Genomic DNA, 13911 nt, shown 5'->3' on the forward strand with positions numbered 1-13911 from the left:
CAGTTTTAGATTCACTTTTTACGGGCTCATATTTGTTATTTTATTAATTATTTGTTAATTAAAGTTAAAATAGTTTCAACGGGGGAACTTGCGGGCATAGCCTAACGGTTCCCTCCATATCCTTTGAGTCGTGAGATATAGAGAGGTTATGTGTTCAATCCTTAGAGATGACATGATTTTCTTTAAACCAATTGAACACCAATAATGGTGGTATATATTGACCCTATAGAGAGGTTTTACCGGATTCGTTCACGGACCTCTACCCTGACCACTGCCCGAATGGATGTGTTCCCGGGTATCGTCGATCGGGGTTCGGGTTTCCGCCCGAACGTGTGTGTTACGTGCAAATGATTAGGGTCGTTGAAATAAATGATCTACTGATACCAAACAATCGTCGTTAAAAAAATAGTTTCAACGGGGGGCTCATAATCTTTGCATTAATAATCATACTTTTTGATGCAAATGTTATGAGTAATAAAGGAGTTTTTCATTATAATTGTATTATACATTTGATAAGTATCAATATTAGTGTTATCGAATACTAATTTATATAAGTATCGTGCAACGCACGGGTTAAAAAAAATAGTTTACGTATATTATATAGGACAGGAAAAAGGTAATCCATTATTTTTTTCTCCCAATTCTTGGTATCCGTGTTGAATTTTTTAATAGACACTATTTCTTTGGATATATGAATTAAGTGTTTTGAATTTTTTTAATAAAGATAAAGATACTATTTTAATGGATATGAATATCAACCAACACATTCATTGGTGTTTGTTTATTGTGGTACCTAGTACATGGTCTCTGCCGTTTGAAGACCGATTCAAACACCGATTGACAACTAATGTAAGCCAAGTCAAAAGTCAACGATCAGATCATAACCCTAAGTGGAACTTAATTTTTGAGTTATTAGAGGTTCCAAGTTTTGTTTTGATGTAATAATTGGCTGTTTATAGAGGTTCTAAGCGTCACCAACAAATCGACGCATGCTGACCCTGTATAATATCCGGACCCTAACCAGGTCAAAAGTCGGGTTTCGAGTTTACCTCAGGCAAGGATTTTTTTTTTTGCCATCAATAAATCTAATCAATCATCCTGAATATTCGATTGTGTAGGACTGCAAAATATAGAATGGGTCAAAATGAAAGTACTGAGTATTTTGGTCCTATGTTTTGTATTAATTCAAAAAGCAGCTTGAGAAAAAAATATCGAACCGTCCAAATGCTAAAAACAAACACAAAACCACGACTTTTATTACTGCAAACAACTTAATTGCTTCTAGTTTGTGCCATTTGTAACGTTCAGTTGATTCATCTCCTGTTAAAGAATGAACAGGATAACGACACGAACAATAAAGAAATCCGTAAAATAATATCACAACCTGCGAAGAAAAACCTATATTTAAACTTGCATATATGGATTGATGCGTATATTAGTGAACTCACTAAAGTTTGTACAATGGTGGGTCAGGTGATATTAGTATGCATTGAAGTGGGTAGAGAGGTCACTGATTATGCACTCGAATGGGCGGTTGAAAATGTGATCAAGCCTATGGATTCACTCGTTTTACTTGCGATTATCCCTTCTCATGATTACAATCAGCCACCTGTAACCAAGATTACTCCACCTCATCACAATTCGAAAGGATTGTTTTCTCGTAAGATGAACATTTAGTTTCTGTATTATTTATGTTTATTGTCAAATGACCATGTTTCATCTTTTTTCTCTCTGTTTTTTATAATTTTGTTTGCTGTTTGAATAGGATTTTTGAAAAAAAGGAGTGTTGCGAAGAATGATGTGTCTGATAAGGTCGGATTCATAGATGATGGACGAGATATACCACAACGAGTTTATGATGTTTGTGCACAAATGATACACCATCTCTTCTCCCTTCACAAAGTTGTCAAAGTAAACTTTCCGTTTTAATAGTTTTACTACTTTTTAGCTATTATCCATTTGTTAGTATGGTATGAGAAAAGGGTCGGAAATGGTCATGGAATAACCCAGTTAGGCCGTGTACATCTGTATGAAGATATTTCCTTTCCGGGGTGGCCTGAAAAGAGAAAACCGTATCTGTTTACCCACTTGTTAGTATAGTAGTATGGTGCCATGGCTAACTCATCAATTTGTTCCACGTTATGGATCCAGGTTCATACTGAAGTAAAAGTTGTGGCATATACCCCGGTGGGGTCAGTCGCAATGATAGCAACTGAGCTGCATGCAAGATGGGTAATTCTTGACCAGTAGGTTTGCTTTCATATCAACTAAAGACAATAATAAATTTTTTTGCCTTTCTAAAATATGTTATGTGTGAATGTGTCAGACGATTGAACAACGAAGCAGATTGTTGCTTAAAGCAGTACTTGAATTGCAACGTTGTACTCGTAGATGGTTCATTTCACAAGATACTTAGATCAGTCAATTTCCCACTTACTATGAAAATCGATCAAGAAAAAGTCCCGACTATGGCCGACATGCTAGGTTCTTTTCCAGCCTATAATAATCAAGTTTACAACACGAATCATAGCGCATCAGATCTTACTCCAAACTCGAATAGCACACAAAAGACCTCATCTTTTTATTCCACACACTCGTCCACAACAAATGAACCAGTATCCAAGTACACACTTAATCGCTCAAAGCAATATCCAGAATCACAACAATTAAATCAAATTCCTACGTTTGGGTTTAAGGTCCCTCTCAGATCAGTATCTGGCCCTATCGAAGTAGGAACAGATGGAAACAGAAATCGGTTGAGGATCAAAGAAGGTGAGCTAGCTATAACCATTTGATAGATACTTCGTTTTGTACAACATCAATTTTTTTTTTTTAAATCTATATGTTTCACGGTCACCGTTCTTATGTTAAAATTCTGTTTTTAGGACAGATATGACAAGAAATGTAGAAATGAAGACAGAAAGCGTAACAATGCCATATGCAGCAAGAAAATCGGTTGATTTTAGACGAACGGGCCAAAAAGAAAGAAGTCAAAATGATTTGGGGCAAAAAACAACAAGAAGGATATCTTTCAGTCATGCAAATCCTCCAACGATAGACAGAACTTCAAGCGTAAGACGGGATATATCTCTGTCACTAAAAAAGCCACCAACGCCACCACCTTTATGTTCTGTCTGCAAACATAGTGTTCCTGTTTTAGGTAGATCACCAAAAAGATTTAGTTATGAAGAGATTAAGAAAGCAACAGATGGATTTTCAGAAACTAACTTTTTGGCTGAAGGTGGATTTGGTCAAGTGTATAGAGGTGTTTTGAGCGATGGACAGATTGTAGCTGTGAAACAACGCAAGACGGTTAGTGCACAAGGAGCAGCTGAGTTTTGTTCTGAAGTTGAAGTTTTAAGTTGTGCACAACACAAGAATCTGGTCATGTTGATCGGTTATTGCATTGAGGAGTGGCTACTTGTATATGAGTTTGCTTGTAATGGATCTTTAGACAAACACTTATATGGTATGAATCAATCTCTTTCTTCTCTTCACTATATTTCAAATAAATGTATAGTGGGATAGATTTAGGATAAGTTTGATAAACAAAATGATTAAGCGCTGAATTAATCAAATCTGAATGATTCGAATGTTCTGAACTTCATTCTGAACGACAATAAGTTGTTTGATAATCATTCTGAATGACTCTATGAATGATGTAAAATCAATTTATTAACATTGTAAATGAATAAATAAAAGAATATAATAGTTTGATAAGTGTTCTGAAATATAATTTAAGGAGAATATTAAAAGAAATGGACGTGTTGAATGAATGGTTCATCATCATCAAGCATTCAGATATAACAAACGCGTTGGAACTGAATGCTAATCGGTTCAGCATTCAGTGAACCATTCGTTATAGGCAATCAAACGCACCCTTAGTACATGTTTTACGTAGTGTTCTGTAGTGTAAAAAAGTTACAAAATTTTGTTACTTTTCGGGAATTACGGAAATGATTTGATGTGTGAAGGATCAGAGGAAGGTGAGGTGATGAGTTGGGACAATAGAATAAAGGTCGCACGTGGTGCAGCAAGAGCATTGAGATATCTTCATGAAGATTGTCGTGTTGGCTGCATAGTTCATCGAGACTTCAGGCCTAATAACATACTCTTAACACACGATTTTGAACCTATGGTAAGTCATCAACATTCAAATTGACTTTCTTTTTTCTTTTACTTTTAACGGTTAAAAAATAAGTATATATCGTACATAGGTAGGAGACTTTGGACTGGCTCGATGGCAAGCAGATGGACAATTAGAGGAAGAAACACGCGTTGTTGGTGCATTTGGGTACTACTAATTATTTCATCATTTTCTTTTCTTATGAAAAACAATAAATTGAGCACTAATTGTTTATAATCTTTTTTAGCTACTTGGCTCCTGAGTATACGCAGACTGGTTTAATAACTGAGAAAACTGATATATATGCATTCGGGATTGTCCTTTTGGAGATATTGACCGGGATCAAAGCTACCGAATTCTCAAAAACCTCCAGACAGCAGTACTTTCCTGAGTGGGTAAGAATATATCCTAATATGAATTGTCTTGTTATACATAATAAAAAATTATAATAATTAATAAAAAATTCACAATAATTTACAGGGCCGTCGTTTACTAGAGGAAAAGGTCTGTGCAGAAATAGTCGATCGTAAGTTAGGAAACAAGTATGATGTGAAAGAAGTGGAGTACATGATGCATGCAGCCAGATTATGTATATCTCCTGACCCTGACCATAGGCCAAAGATGTCTAAGGTTAATCCTTCATTCGTGACACATTTACGTTATATTCATATGTGTTTGGATACGAATTTAAGAAAGTGAGTACGCTTAATAAACTAAATCTGAATCTGTACATAAGTAAAATAAATATAAATATATAAGTAATTTGACAACCTTAAAATACAGAGATGGTTAGGCGAAAATTGTAAACGTACTCTGGAATTGCATATCAAAATAGCCCATTAATATTAAAAGGCTGTTGACTTTTCAGAGTCAAACCTGGTATGTTTTTAACATAAATAAATATGTACTCTATTTGACACACTGTTACAACTTCAAATCAACAGATTTTTAGTCTTCGGGCGCTTGATCTAGGGGTTTGTTTGGAAACTAATAGTTTCTTGATAGACCTATATAACTTATAATAAGAGAGTTTAGTCAATTTGACCTTCAAAAGTCAAAGAACAGTCTACTTCCATCTTTCTGAATAAGGTCTGTACAGGTCTTGAGGATATTGGAAGGAAATGTTCCTCTTGAACTAGATAATCATCGTCAAGAACAGTCTACCTCCATCTTTCAAAAACCAAGATTCGATAGCCATAATTCAAGCAAAGATACATTATCAAAGAGGCAGAAGACGCACATCCGCAGTATAACAAAACTTAGTTCACTAGCACTCAAATTGGAGAATCAACAAGATGCAATTTTAAAACCGAGAACACCTCCACGCCAGAAATTTATCAGCAACGAATATCAAGAATACTTACAAGGATCACTCCAAAAACATATCCAGGGCTTCAAAAATTAGTAAATTTGTAAAATTTTATACAGCCTTCATTCAATCTTATATCTGTTCATAAAATATATCATTCATTCTTATCTACTTGTTTCTGTTATTTTCTCTTGGCCTAGCAAGATCAAAGTGTCAAACATTTATAATTTTTGTGGACCAGTATTAATACCAAACTTATGAGTGTGCAATCTCACATCAACCCTACATTACTCACAAATAGCCTTCAAACAGGTATGAAAATTTTTCAGAACATTATTCAGTGTGCAAAATTTTGTAAACTAAACTAGAGTATACCATTATACATATGTGTGTTTTTATATATATTATATAGATATAATTGTCGCTTTACACATATATCCACTATATCCAGTATTTCAACCCTTCCATGGTAGTTAACAAAACCAGATCATGAGGATTATAGGATTAGATCAAGGAAGAGGCAAACCAAAAAAAATGATCTCTCAAACTTCAGTACAATCAGTATCCCATTTATCATCATCATCATCAACATCTTTATCTGGTAACATGAATTGTACCCTCGGACCATGTTGGGATCGTTTTGTGTTCGTTCGGTTCTTTCTCAAGCAAGGCTTCAAATGAAAGTTTGCGTCAGACGTATCCTTACTAGCCTCTACAAATCCACCGCCTTTTTTACGTTTAGGGAAACAAGCAGAAGCAAAAGAGGCATCAGAATCATAATCTCCATCTTTAAAAACATTACTATCCCTATTTTCCTTTGCATGAAGATTAGCATCAAGACTCTTACTTTGCTTCTTCTTTTTGATACTTTGAACAGGAACGATCTGGTCGAAGAAAGAGTTGTCGATGTTCTCCATTTGTTTAATATTATCATTTGTTTGTTGGTTGTTAGATTCATACCGATCGTGCTGATCATCCTTGTGGTTTCGGTGGTGAAGGTAGCCCTTAGATTCGAGTAGACGATAAACAGTATGGTAAGGAACAATATAATAAACTTGACCAGGTTTCAAAGTTGACTCGGGCTTAACAACAATATTTGGGAACTTGAAAAAATCTGGTCGGGTGACACAGTGTCGGGGGTATTTTTGCATCACTTGAGTTGCTTTTAACGGATGTTTGTATAACTCAACTATACCACCTGCACGTACAAGCTTTAACACTTCGTTTGCGTTATTAGCTTTCTGCATTTTTCTACGACACAAAACTAGAAAGAAGGAGAAACAAATGGGCAAGAAGAAGAACGATAGGTGAAGTGCATCTCTATCTATGTTGAAGTTGTCTATTTAAGACAAATTTTGGGCGACTGATTTTACAATGTTAATGATCATTGTACTAATCGAAGCCTTATCTAACAACGTTAGTTTCAATGTTTTCTCTTGTAAACATGGTGCTAGATGGCAGAATTGACCAAAACAGACTTGCTTAAAACGTTAGTTTCTACCTGATTTATCAGCCGAATGCTCACCTTTAGGCAAAAGAGCAACCAGACAAATGAAACCAATCGAACATTCATACCCAAATCAACCAAGTTTATTGGCAAAGTGGTCAAATTTGTCACCTTTAACTAAAAGAGCAACTAAACAAATGAAACCACTCCAACCGGTATATTGTTCTTTTAAACAGTTTTACAAGCTCTCCTTGATCTCTAATTGTATTGTTGAGAAAGATGGTATAAAAAGAGCTCTTTCGGATAAAATTATAGGAGGGTATGGTTCTGCCACATGTTTGTGTTAAACCATTTTTACACTTTGATGCACACAAAGAAAAAAGTTTCCAATCCAACCTATTTCAATCCGTATTACAAAGTGTCGTTTTAATCTAAACTCAAATTTTTTGAACAGCGATATCCACATCGAATGCTCTCATTTGTCACTCACACGCGCATTAGAAGAAAATCCAATTCGCGACAATGTTGGCAGCACCATCGAAGGTTGGGAAACCACCCAGAGTCTCATTTGTCACTCACATACGCATTAGAAGAAAATCCAATTCGCGACAATGTTGGCAGCACCATCGAAAGTTGGGAAACCACCCAGAGTTGGTTTCATTTGTCACTCACCCAGAGTTGGGAAACCACCCAGAGTCTCAGAGACCTTCCCAAATCGCATTGATGTTGACAGTACCATCAAAAGTTGGAAACTCCCTGCTTAGGGTAAGAATCGAACCTAGGTTGGCAGTACCCCAAGTTGGATCTCACACTCGTACCACTCAAGCCAAGCTTTGGTGGTAATCTAAACTTAATTTAACTCATTACAGTTAATCAGCCCCGCCAAATCATTTTCGCACATCTACTGAAGCACTGTAAAACAACTTTAACTAAATCGTTTTCATACAAGAAAAAAAAAATTAAGTAGCAACTCAACTACCCATACGCTGTTGTACATGAGTAGCAATTCTCAATTTTAAAATAAATTTGCCATTCTACATGAGCTTGATTGCAAGATCTTTTTTGTGCAAAATTGACACTTTTGATCACTGGTGACTAAAAAGTTTTTCCGGGAAATGCAAAACACATGGTTCTTCCGTAATAGAGGCGAAAAACGTGTATAGTAAATCACCTTTGATAAACAATCAGCACTTTTAGTTGAACATATTTGGAAGTGGTCTTACCGCCATGAAAGCATCAACCATCTGCATCACAAAGTTTTAATAATTAAAATTAGTATGTCTTCAATTATTATGAGAGGGCAGAGCTACAGTATAAATTGATGCACCCCCCATTTAATCAGTCATTCTCTCTAATCATCGAAATTATTACAGTTGAAAATTCAATATCAAATAAATCACTTTCAGAATGCTCATATTTTTTTGGCTAAAATAATGATAACATTAAAAGCAAGTCTTTTCATCAATAGATGAAAAAGACGAACAGAAATACAAAAGAACCAAAAGCACTGCTAGGCTTGGACTTCCAGTAAACGAACCCTAAACACTAAACAAGGATCAAGATAAAACTAGAGCCAATCCTCGAGCAACCGGACCACAAAAACGAGCCCGGAACACAAGCAAATACAAGACACAAATCAAAAATCCAAATCTAGCCAACCAATCGACAAGCAACTCAAAAACAGCATGCATACAAACCTATCTCTACCTACTCGACAACCTAAAGCGTCCCATAAAGTTGGCACTTAAAATTTTATCGTTTAAATAGTTAAAAGTTAAACTATTTATCTTTTTAATAACATAACAGAATAAATTATATAAATGACACAAACTGCTGCAAGACTATATTAGAGATTAAAACAAGTTAACATGAGAATACCTCATCAGTAACTGCTGCCCTAGCGGCACGGTGTCTTTCCACTATTTCAGTTAAAACTTCAACTAATCTCTTTTTCACTTCACCTGTAAGCATGCGTCCCGAACCATACTCCTACATAATAAATAAAATCAATATTATTTTGCGGTGGGATTTGACAAAGTTGCATTTTTAAAACGATATAAAGGTATCATCATTAATAATTATAATATTACCTTCCTAATATGTTCAAGTTCATCATCATCCTCCAAGAAGAAACTTAGGTATTTGAAAGGTATATCCACCTACACAATATCCATCCACAAACAAACTGAGATGCTTAGAATACCACATTTGCAATTTGTAGTTGTTGTTCATATAGTCTATTTATTCAGAGAAAAGAACTTGAATTGAGAAAGAACTTAAAGAATAAAACTACATTTCTATATGGTTGGCATGTAATTTCATGTTACGGATCATTCATATACCTCAAGATTCGCTCCATACTTCCTATGATTCTCAACAGAATCTTGCCCTCCTGAGAAAGCATATTTGTTCACCTATATAACACATTTATACGGCACACATTACACATTAAATAATATTATAATTTATGCACAACTTTAATTAAATGGAAATTCAAGAAAAGAGAAACTTAAGAACCTTGTTCTTAATATCCTTTTGAGAGTCGGTGACATATATTGCCGAATTAGCATCACTAGCGGACATTTTGCCTGTCTCTCCCTGATAATTTTAGCAAGCAAGATAAAACATGTCATATAGAATTATAAACAGATAGCGCCTAGCAGTTTTAAACATATATAGATGAATTCCAATTGCGAAATTATCAGCAAAAATATGAAGGAAATGTACCTGAAGGGCTGGAAAGAATAACGACTCTATTAATGCAGGCTTGTTATAACCTAAACGAGGAGCAACATCCCTTGTCATCCTAAAATAAGGATCCTAAAACACTCACAAAACTAAGATTAGAGTTACTAGCTCAATTTAACTTATTTTTATCTAATAGATGAGACGGGTAAAATTCGTTCAAGGAGAATATTATTGCATAAAACTACATTGACAGTACTTTCAAAGTAGTAATAATATATTGCTTGTAATTATACTTAACACATTAACATTTTACAAAAGTTCAAAAGATTTTGCCATCAAGTGTTTAGGGTAAACCCAATCAAACACGACCTATTCAACACATTGTCAATGAAAACAGAGTTCCTCAAATCTAATTCAATGTGTCTTCACACTCAACCATAATAGAAATTATTCATACAACCTCTGATTAATTATTTTAAGATAGAAAAACTATTTATGTTTTAGAACATATTATAATCAGATTTCCAGAACTTGTGAATACTTTTTCTAAGTTTCTATGATTACATTAAACACCATTTGCACATAGTGGCCATCACCTTTAAGATTGAAGTCCAAAACGAATTCAACGTTTTGAACTTTGATACATTAAAAAAAAAAAAAAAAAAAAAAAAAAAAAAAAAAAAAAGAGGAAATTATAATACATATATAGAGAAAAAACAATAACCTGGTCAATTGCACATGGAATCAAACAGCGGAGTTTATCCTTCCCAGAAAACAAATGTGGGAAGGAACTAGGAAATGATGGAACAGCCTGCATATCAAGAAATTTTTTTTAAAAAAAAAAAAAAAAAACAGACACGTACTTGAGATAAAATTACTTGAATACTTACATTTCTAAACCCTAAAAACCAAATGGTAACATATACAGTCAATTGGACACTAGTCACAAGATGGAAAGTAACCTATTTTTTTAAATCATAGCTCATTCAATTGCATTTTACATCTTCTCAAGAAAACCAAAATAATCAACATTACTCTACACAACTATAAACACATCAACGGAAGAAGACTTTAGAAATTGGAAAATCAATAAAACCTTTATTGATTTTGTATTCTTAAAATTTATGTTTCACCTTTTTCAGAACTCGATTATATATGCTCTAACACTATCTTATACGCCTTAAAGATCAGATTCTCTACTGAACCATAAGTAATTAAATATATCAAATAATAAAGTTGAGACATTGCAAATTTGAAAATTCTAACCTGGACAGGTGGGAAACTGATCTTTCCAATATGATCTTCACCAGTGAACCCAAATATACCAACAACCTGCATTTAAATATCCTTGGTGAATCCTTGTAAAAAGGGAACGAGCAGATAGCACGTTAGGAGTAATAACAATGTGAAAGAATGGTCAATGATTATAGCAACTATGTCACACTAAAATAATCACCTTGTTGTACGTGACACATTTTGAAACCTTTACCATGTTCTCATAAAACGCACTGCACAAAAACTTCTCACATTAGATAGAAATGTCAATACAACAAACCAATAGAAGAAATTCAAAGCATTAAACAAAACAAAAACTGAATTCAATTAAACATCCTTTTGAAGCAGTTGAAACATACACATACAGTTAGCACCAAGTCTGAATCCCAAAAAATCCTTACTCAGGAGTCAAATAGGTCAAAAGGCACCCACAATGTATTTCTAATATTTTTTTAATTTAAATTTTTAAACAACTTATTTCAAAAGAACAGTGCACAAAAGGAGTCATGATCAACCCGACCCTGCTGCTTCTAGTGGTTACCCAACGCACTTAATCCACCCACTTTGCTACCTATAAGTAGATAACTAAAATGATCATATATAATTCACCATCTAATGTATATAACTTTCTGAAGCTATTCACTCATGTTATTTGATGACATATAATCGTTTTGTATAGTGCAGTTCCTCTAAGTAGCCCAATAATTCACCCAAATGCTAAAAATTCTATGTGTCAAGAATCGAGATCAAGAACCAGCTTCAATTTTGTAAGTGGGAATTAAAGATTGGTACTATTTCCAACATATTAACCAGTATCACATGAAGTATATATTGACACAAAATCTTTTAGCAAGTTGACAAAATTTATCGAACATGAATATTTATGAAACAGTATAATTTAATGCATAAGCAGCGTGATGCGAACAGTACTTACCCACCGACATAATCAAAGTCTGAAAATATGAAGGTTCTTGAGATGTCAAATCCACAAGCAATTATATCTTTTGCATTCTCACGAGCAAGTCTCTTGCTTTCCTCTACTGTAAGATTTTTCCACATGCATTTTTCATCATCTGTTAGTTGTATGACTAGAGGAACCTTAAAAGCCTCCTGCAAATATCTGTAAACATGTCTTAGAGCATGTTCGGAAAATTTTACATGAACATTCCATCTTTGACTAGAAGTTATAATTGGTCAATTAGTTTCTGTTTTATCTCAAACGGGCCGAAACAACAGCTAAAAGAGAACTGGTCAAACAGATTAAAAGGTATCCCTAGGCTAACTTATATAAAAACAATCCATAACATGAACTTTAACGGAGAGTTTTGACTAAAAAAAATGTCTTTGTAATCATAATAACAAACTAGTTATTCATAAAATAAAACAAAAACATTCTTTAACAAAAGTGTAATCCATCACCGTGCCACAATTCTTGGAACTTTGATTATTAGTTGGTGAGACACCAGCCTTGCTAATATTGCATATAATATATTTACTCTATAAAAATGTGCATTATCATTTAATAAATATTGCATAATTTACAATTTTAGGTATATAACTGAAAGAGCTTACTGGGTGAACATGAAAGGCACAAGATGACCCAAATGCAACGCCTCAGAGGATGGACCTCTACCTGTGTAGAGGTAAAACTTTTCACCACGTTCATAACCATCCAATATCTCATTGAAATCCCTGTTACGTAATACAAACATATACATAATGAATCAAGTAAATAATGCATGTATTGTGCATTCAATTCATGTATCACGTATATCCTTGTTACCAAATAAAACTGAAGACGTCAACTATTCAAATGCATATATCAGGACTACATAGCATAAATATTCACATCAATTCAATTAATAACCATTAGTATCAGTTATCATAACAAGTAGGCTGAAAAGTATTTTAGTGAACTGCAACCTCATTCAACGAAGATATGCCTTTTAATAACTAACTAAAGTATGTGAATTATTAAAATGTATAAAACCCTAAGAAAACTCAATGACTCTTCAAATATGTTGAATATAAACCCTAAAAAACTAGTAATAACATATATAAATACACATACACTCATGTTCAATGATATGCAAAGAAATATTCAGTCCCTTCATTCATATAACCAACATTTGAAATGGGAATTACTAAAAAGCAACAAAATTGAAGTAAATTACATAATCAGTTGTTTAGTACCTGTGAGCAAAGAACACATTACGGCGAAGAAATATATGAGGAGAACGATTGGTGAGTTTATAAACACGGTCAACGAAAGATTGGTCAAGTCGTTGGCAACCAAATTGGTCAATTAATTTATCATAATCGATCTTTCCTTTTGCAGAAACTTCCCATGGATTTACTACTTGTTCTTCTTCTTTTTGCTCTGTTTTCGCTTCATTCTCTTTCTCCATCTATACGAATAGGTATAGGTATATTAGGTATTAGGGGTGTGTGTGTGTATGTATGTATAATGTAATGTAATCCAAAATCCCTTTTTTCAATTTGTATTTCCGCCTCCTATGAGAAAGACTGGTTCACAATGCGAAAGGTAAAACCCTTCCCTTTGTGACTTTATAGTTTTAGACCGGACTGGCCGGATTAAATCGAACCGGTTCGCACCGAGGAAAAGAATTAATAATTTATTACGTGTTTCATACCCATAGTATGCTGTTTTGGCATGTTTCATCCCTAAAGAAAAATCATTTCATTATTAGTCCACGTGACGTGCAATTTTGATCAATCAACTCCATTTGGCATTTGATTCCTTACATTCACTATAATAATGTTTAACTCCTTTCTCTCCAATTTACATTTTCTAATGTTGAAATTTAACATGAATTTCATGAACTAATTTACTAAACTAAACATAATATATGAAAAAATTTAGGAGTATATTTTTTTATCTATCTGAATTTCTGATTTATTTTACGAGCAAACTAATTTCCGGACGAGAATCCAAGTTCTAACTAACCAGCTACCACCCTCGTAGTTATATTAATCTTATTTTAAGTGTACTTTTTTTTCAATTTTTATAAGGGAAAACATATACAATGACATGACAATGACAAT

General features: G+C 33.9%; 2 protein-coding genes across 2 annotated transcripts; one reads left to right on the forward strand and one right to left on the reverse strand.

Moving 5' to 3' along the window:
* Positions 1 to 1195: 1195 nt before the first annotated feature.
* On the forward strand, positions 1196 to 5531 carry LOC139847053 (inactive protein kinase SELMODRAFT_444075-like). Its single transcript, XM_071836683.1, has 10 exons — positions 1196 to 1660; positions 1766 to 1911; positions 2152 to 2246; positions 2327 to 2772; positions 2891 to 3469; positions 3975 to 4138; positions 4218 to 4294; positions 4374 to 4521; positions 4607 to 4756; positions 5226 to 5531. Exons 1-10 carry the CDS (start codon positions 1462 to 1464, stop codon positions 5529 to 5531), a joined length of 2310 nt encoding a protein of 769 aa, XP_071692784.1. The 5' UTR covers positions 1196 to 1461.
* Positions 5532 to 7607: 2076 nt separating this feature from the next.
* Positions 7608 to 13292, reverse strand: LOC139857490 (tryptophan--tRNA ligase, cytoplasmic). The gene is made up of 12 exons (XM_071846261.1): positions 13039 to 13292; positions 12418 to 12537; positions 11780 to 11965; positions 11027 to 11078; positions 10837 to 10902; positions 10295 to 10381; positions 9610 to 9702; positions 9400 to 9480; positions 9225 to 9296; positions 8973 to 9041; positions 8761 to 8871; positions 7608 to 8126 (listed from the first exon to the last, which is right to left on the reverse strand). The coding sequence occupies exons 1-12, from the start codon at positions 13251 to 13253 to the stop codon at positions 8076 to 8078; spliced, it is 1203 nt and encodes a 400-aa protein (XP_071702362.1). The 5' UTR covers positions 13254 to 13292; the 3' UTR covers positions 7608 to 8075.
* Positions 13293 to 13911: the final 619 nt, after the last annotated feature.

The sequence above is a fragment of the Rutidosis leptorrhynchoides genome, chromosome 1, assembly GCF_046630445.1.
Source record: "Rutidosis leptorrhynchoides isolate AG116_Rl617_1_P2 chromosome 1, CSIRO_AGI_Rlap_v1, whole genome shotgun sequence".
In the NCBI taxonomy this organism is placed as follows: domain Eukaryota; kingdom Viridiplantae; phylum Streptophyta; class Magnoliopsida; order Asterales; family Asteraceae; genus Rutidosis; species Rutidosis leptorrhynchoides.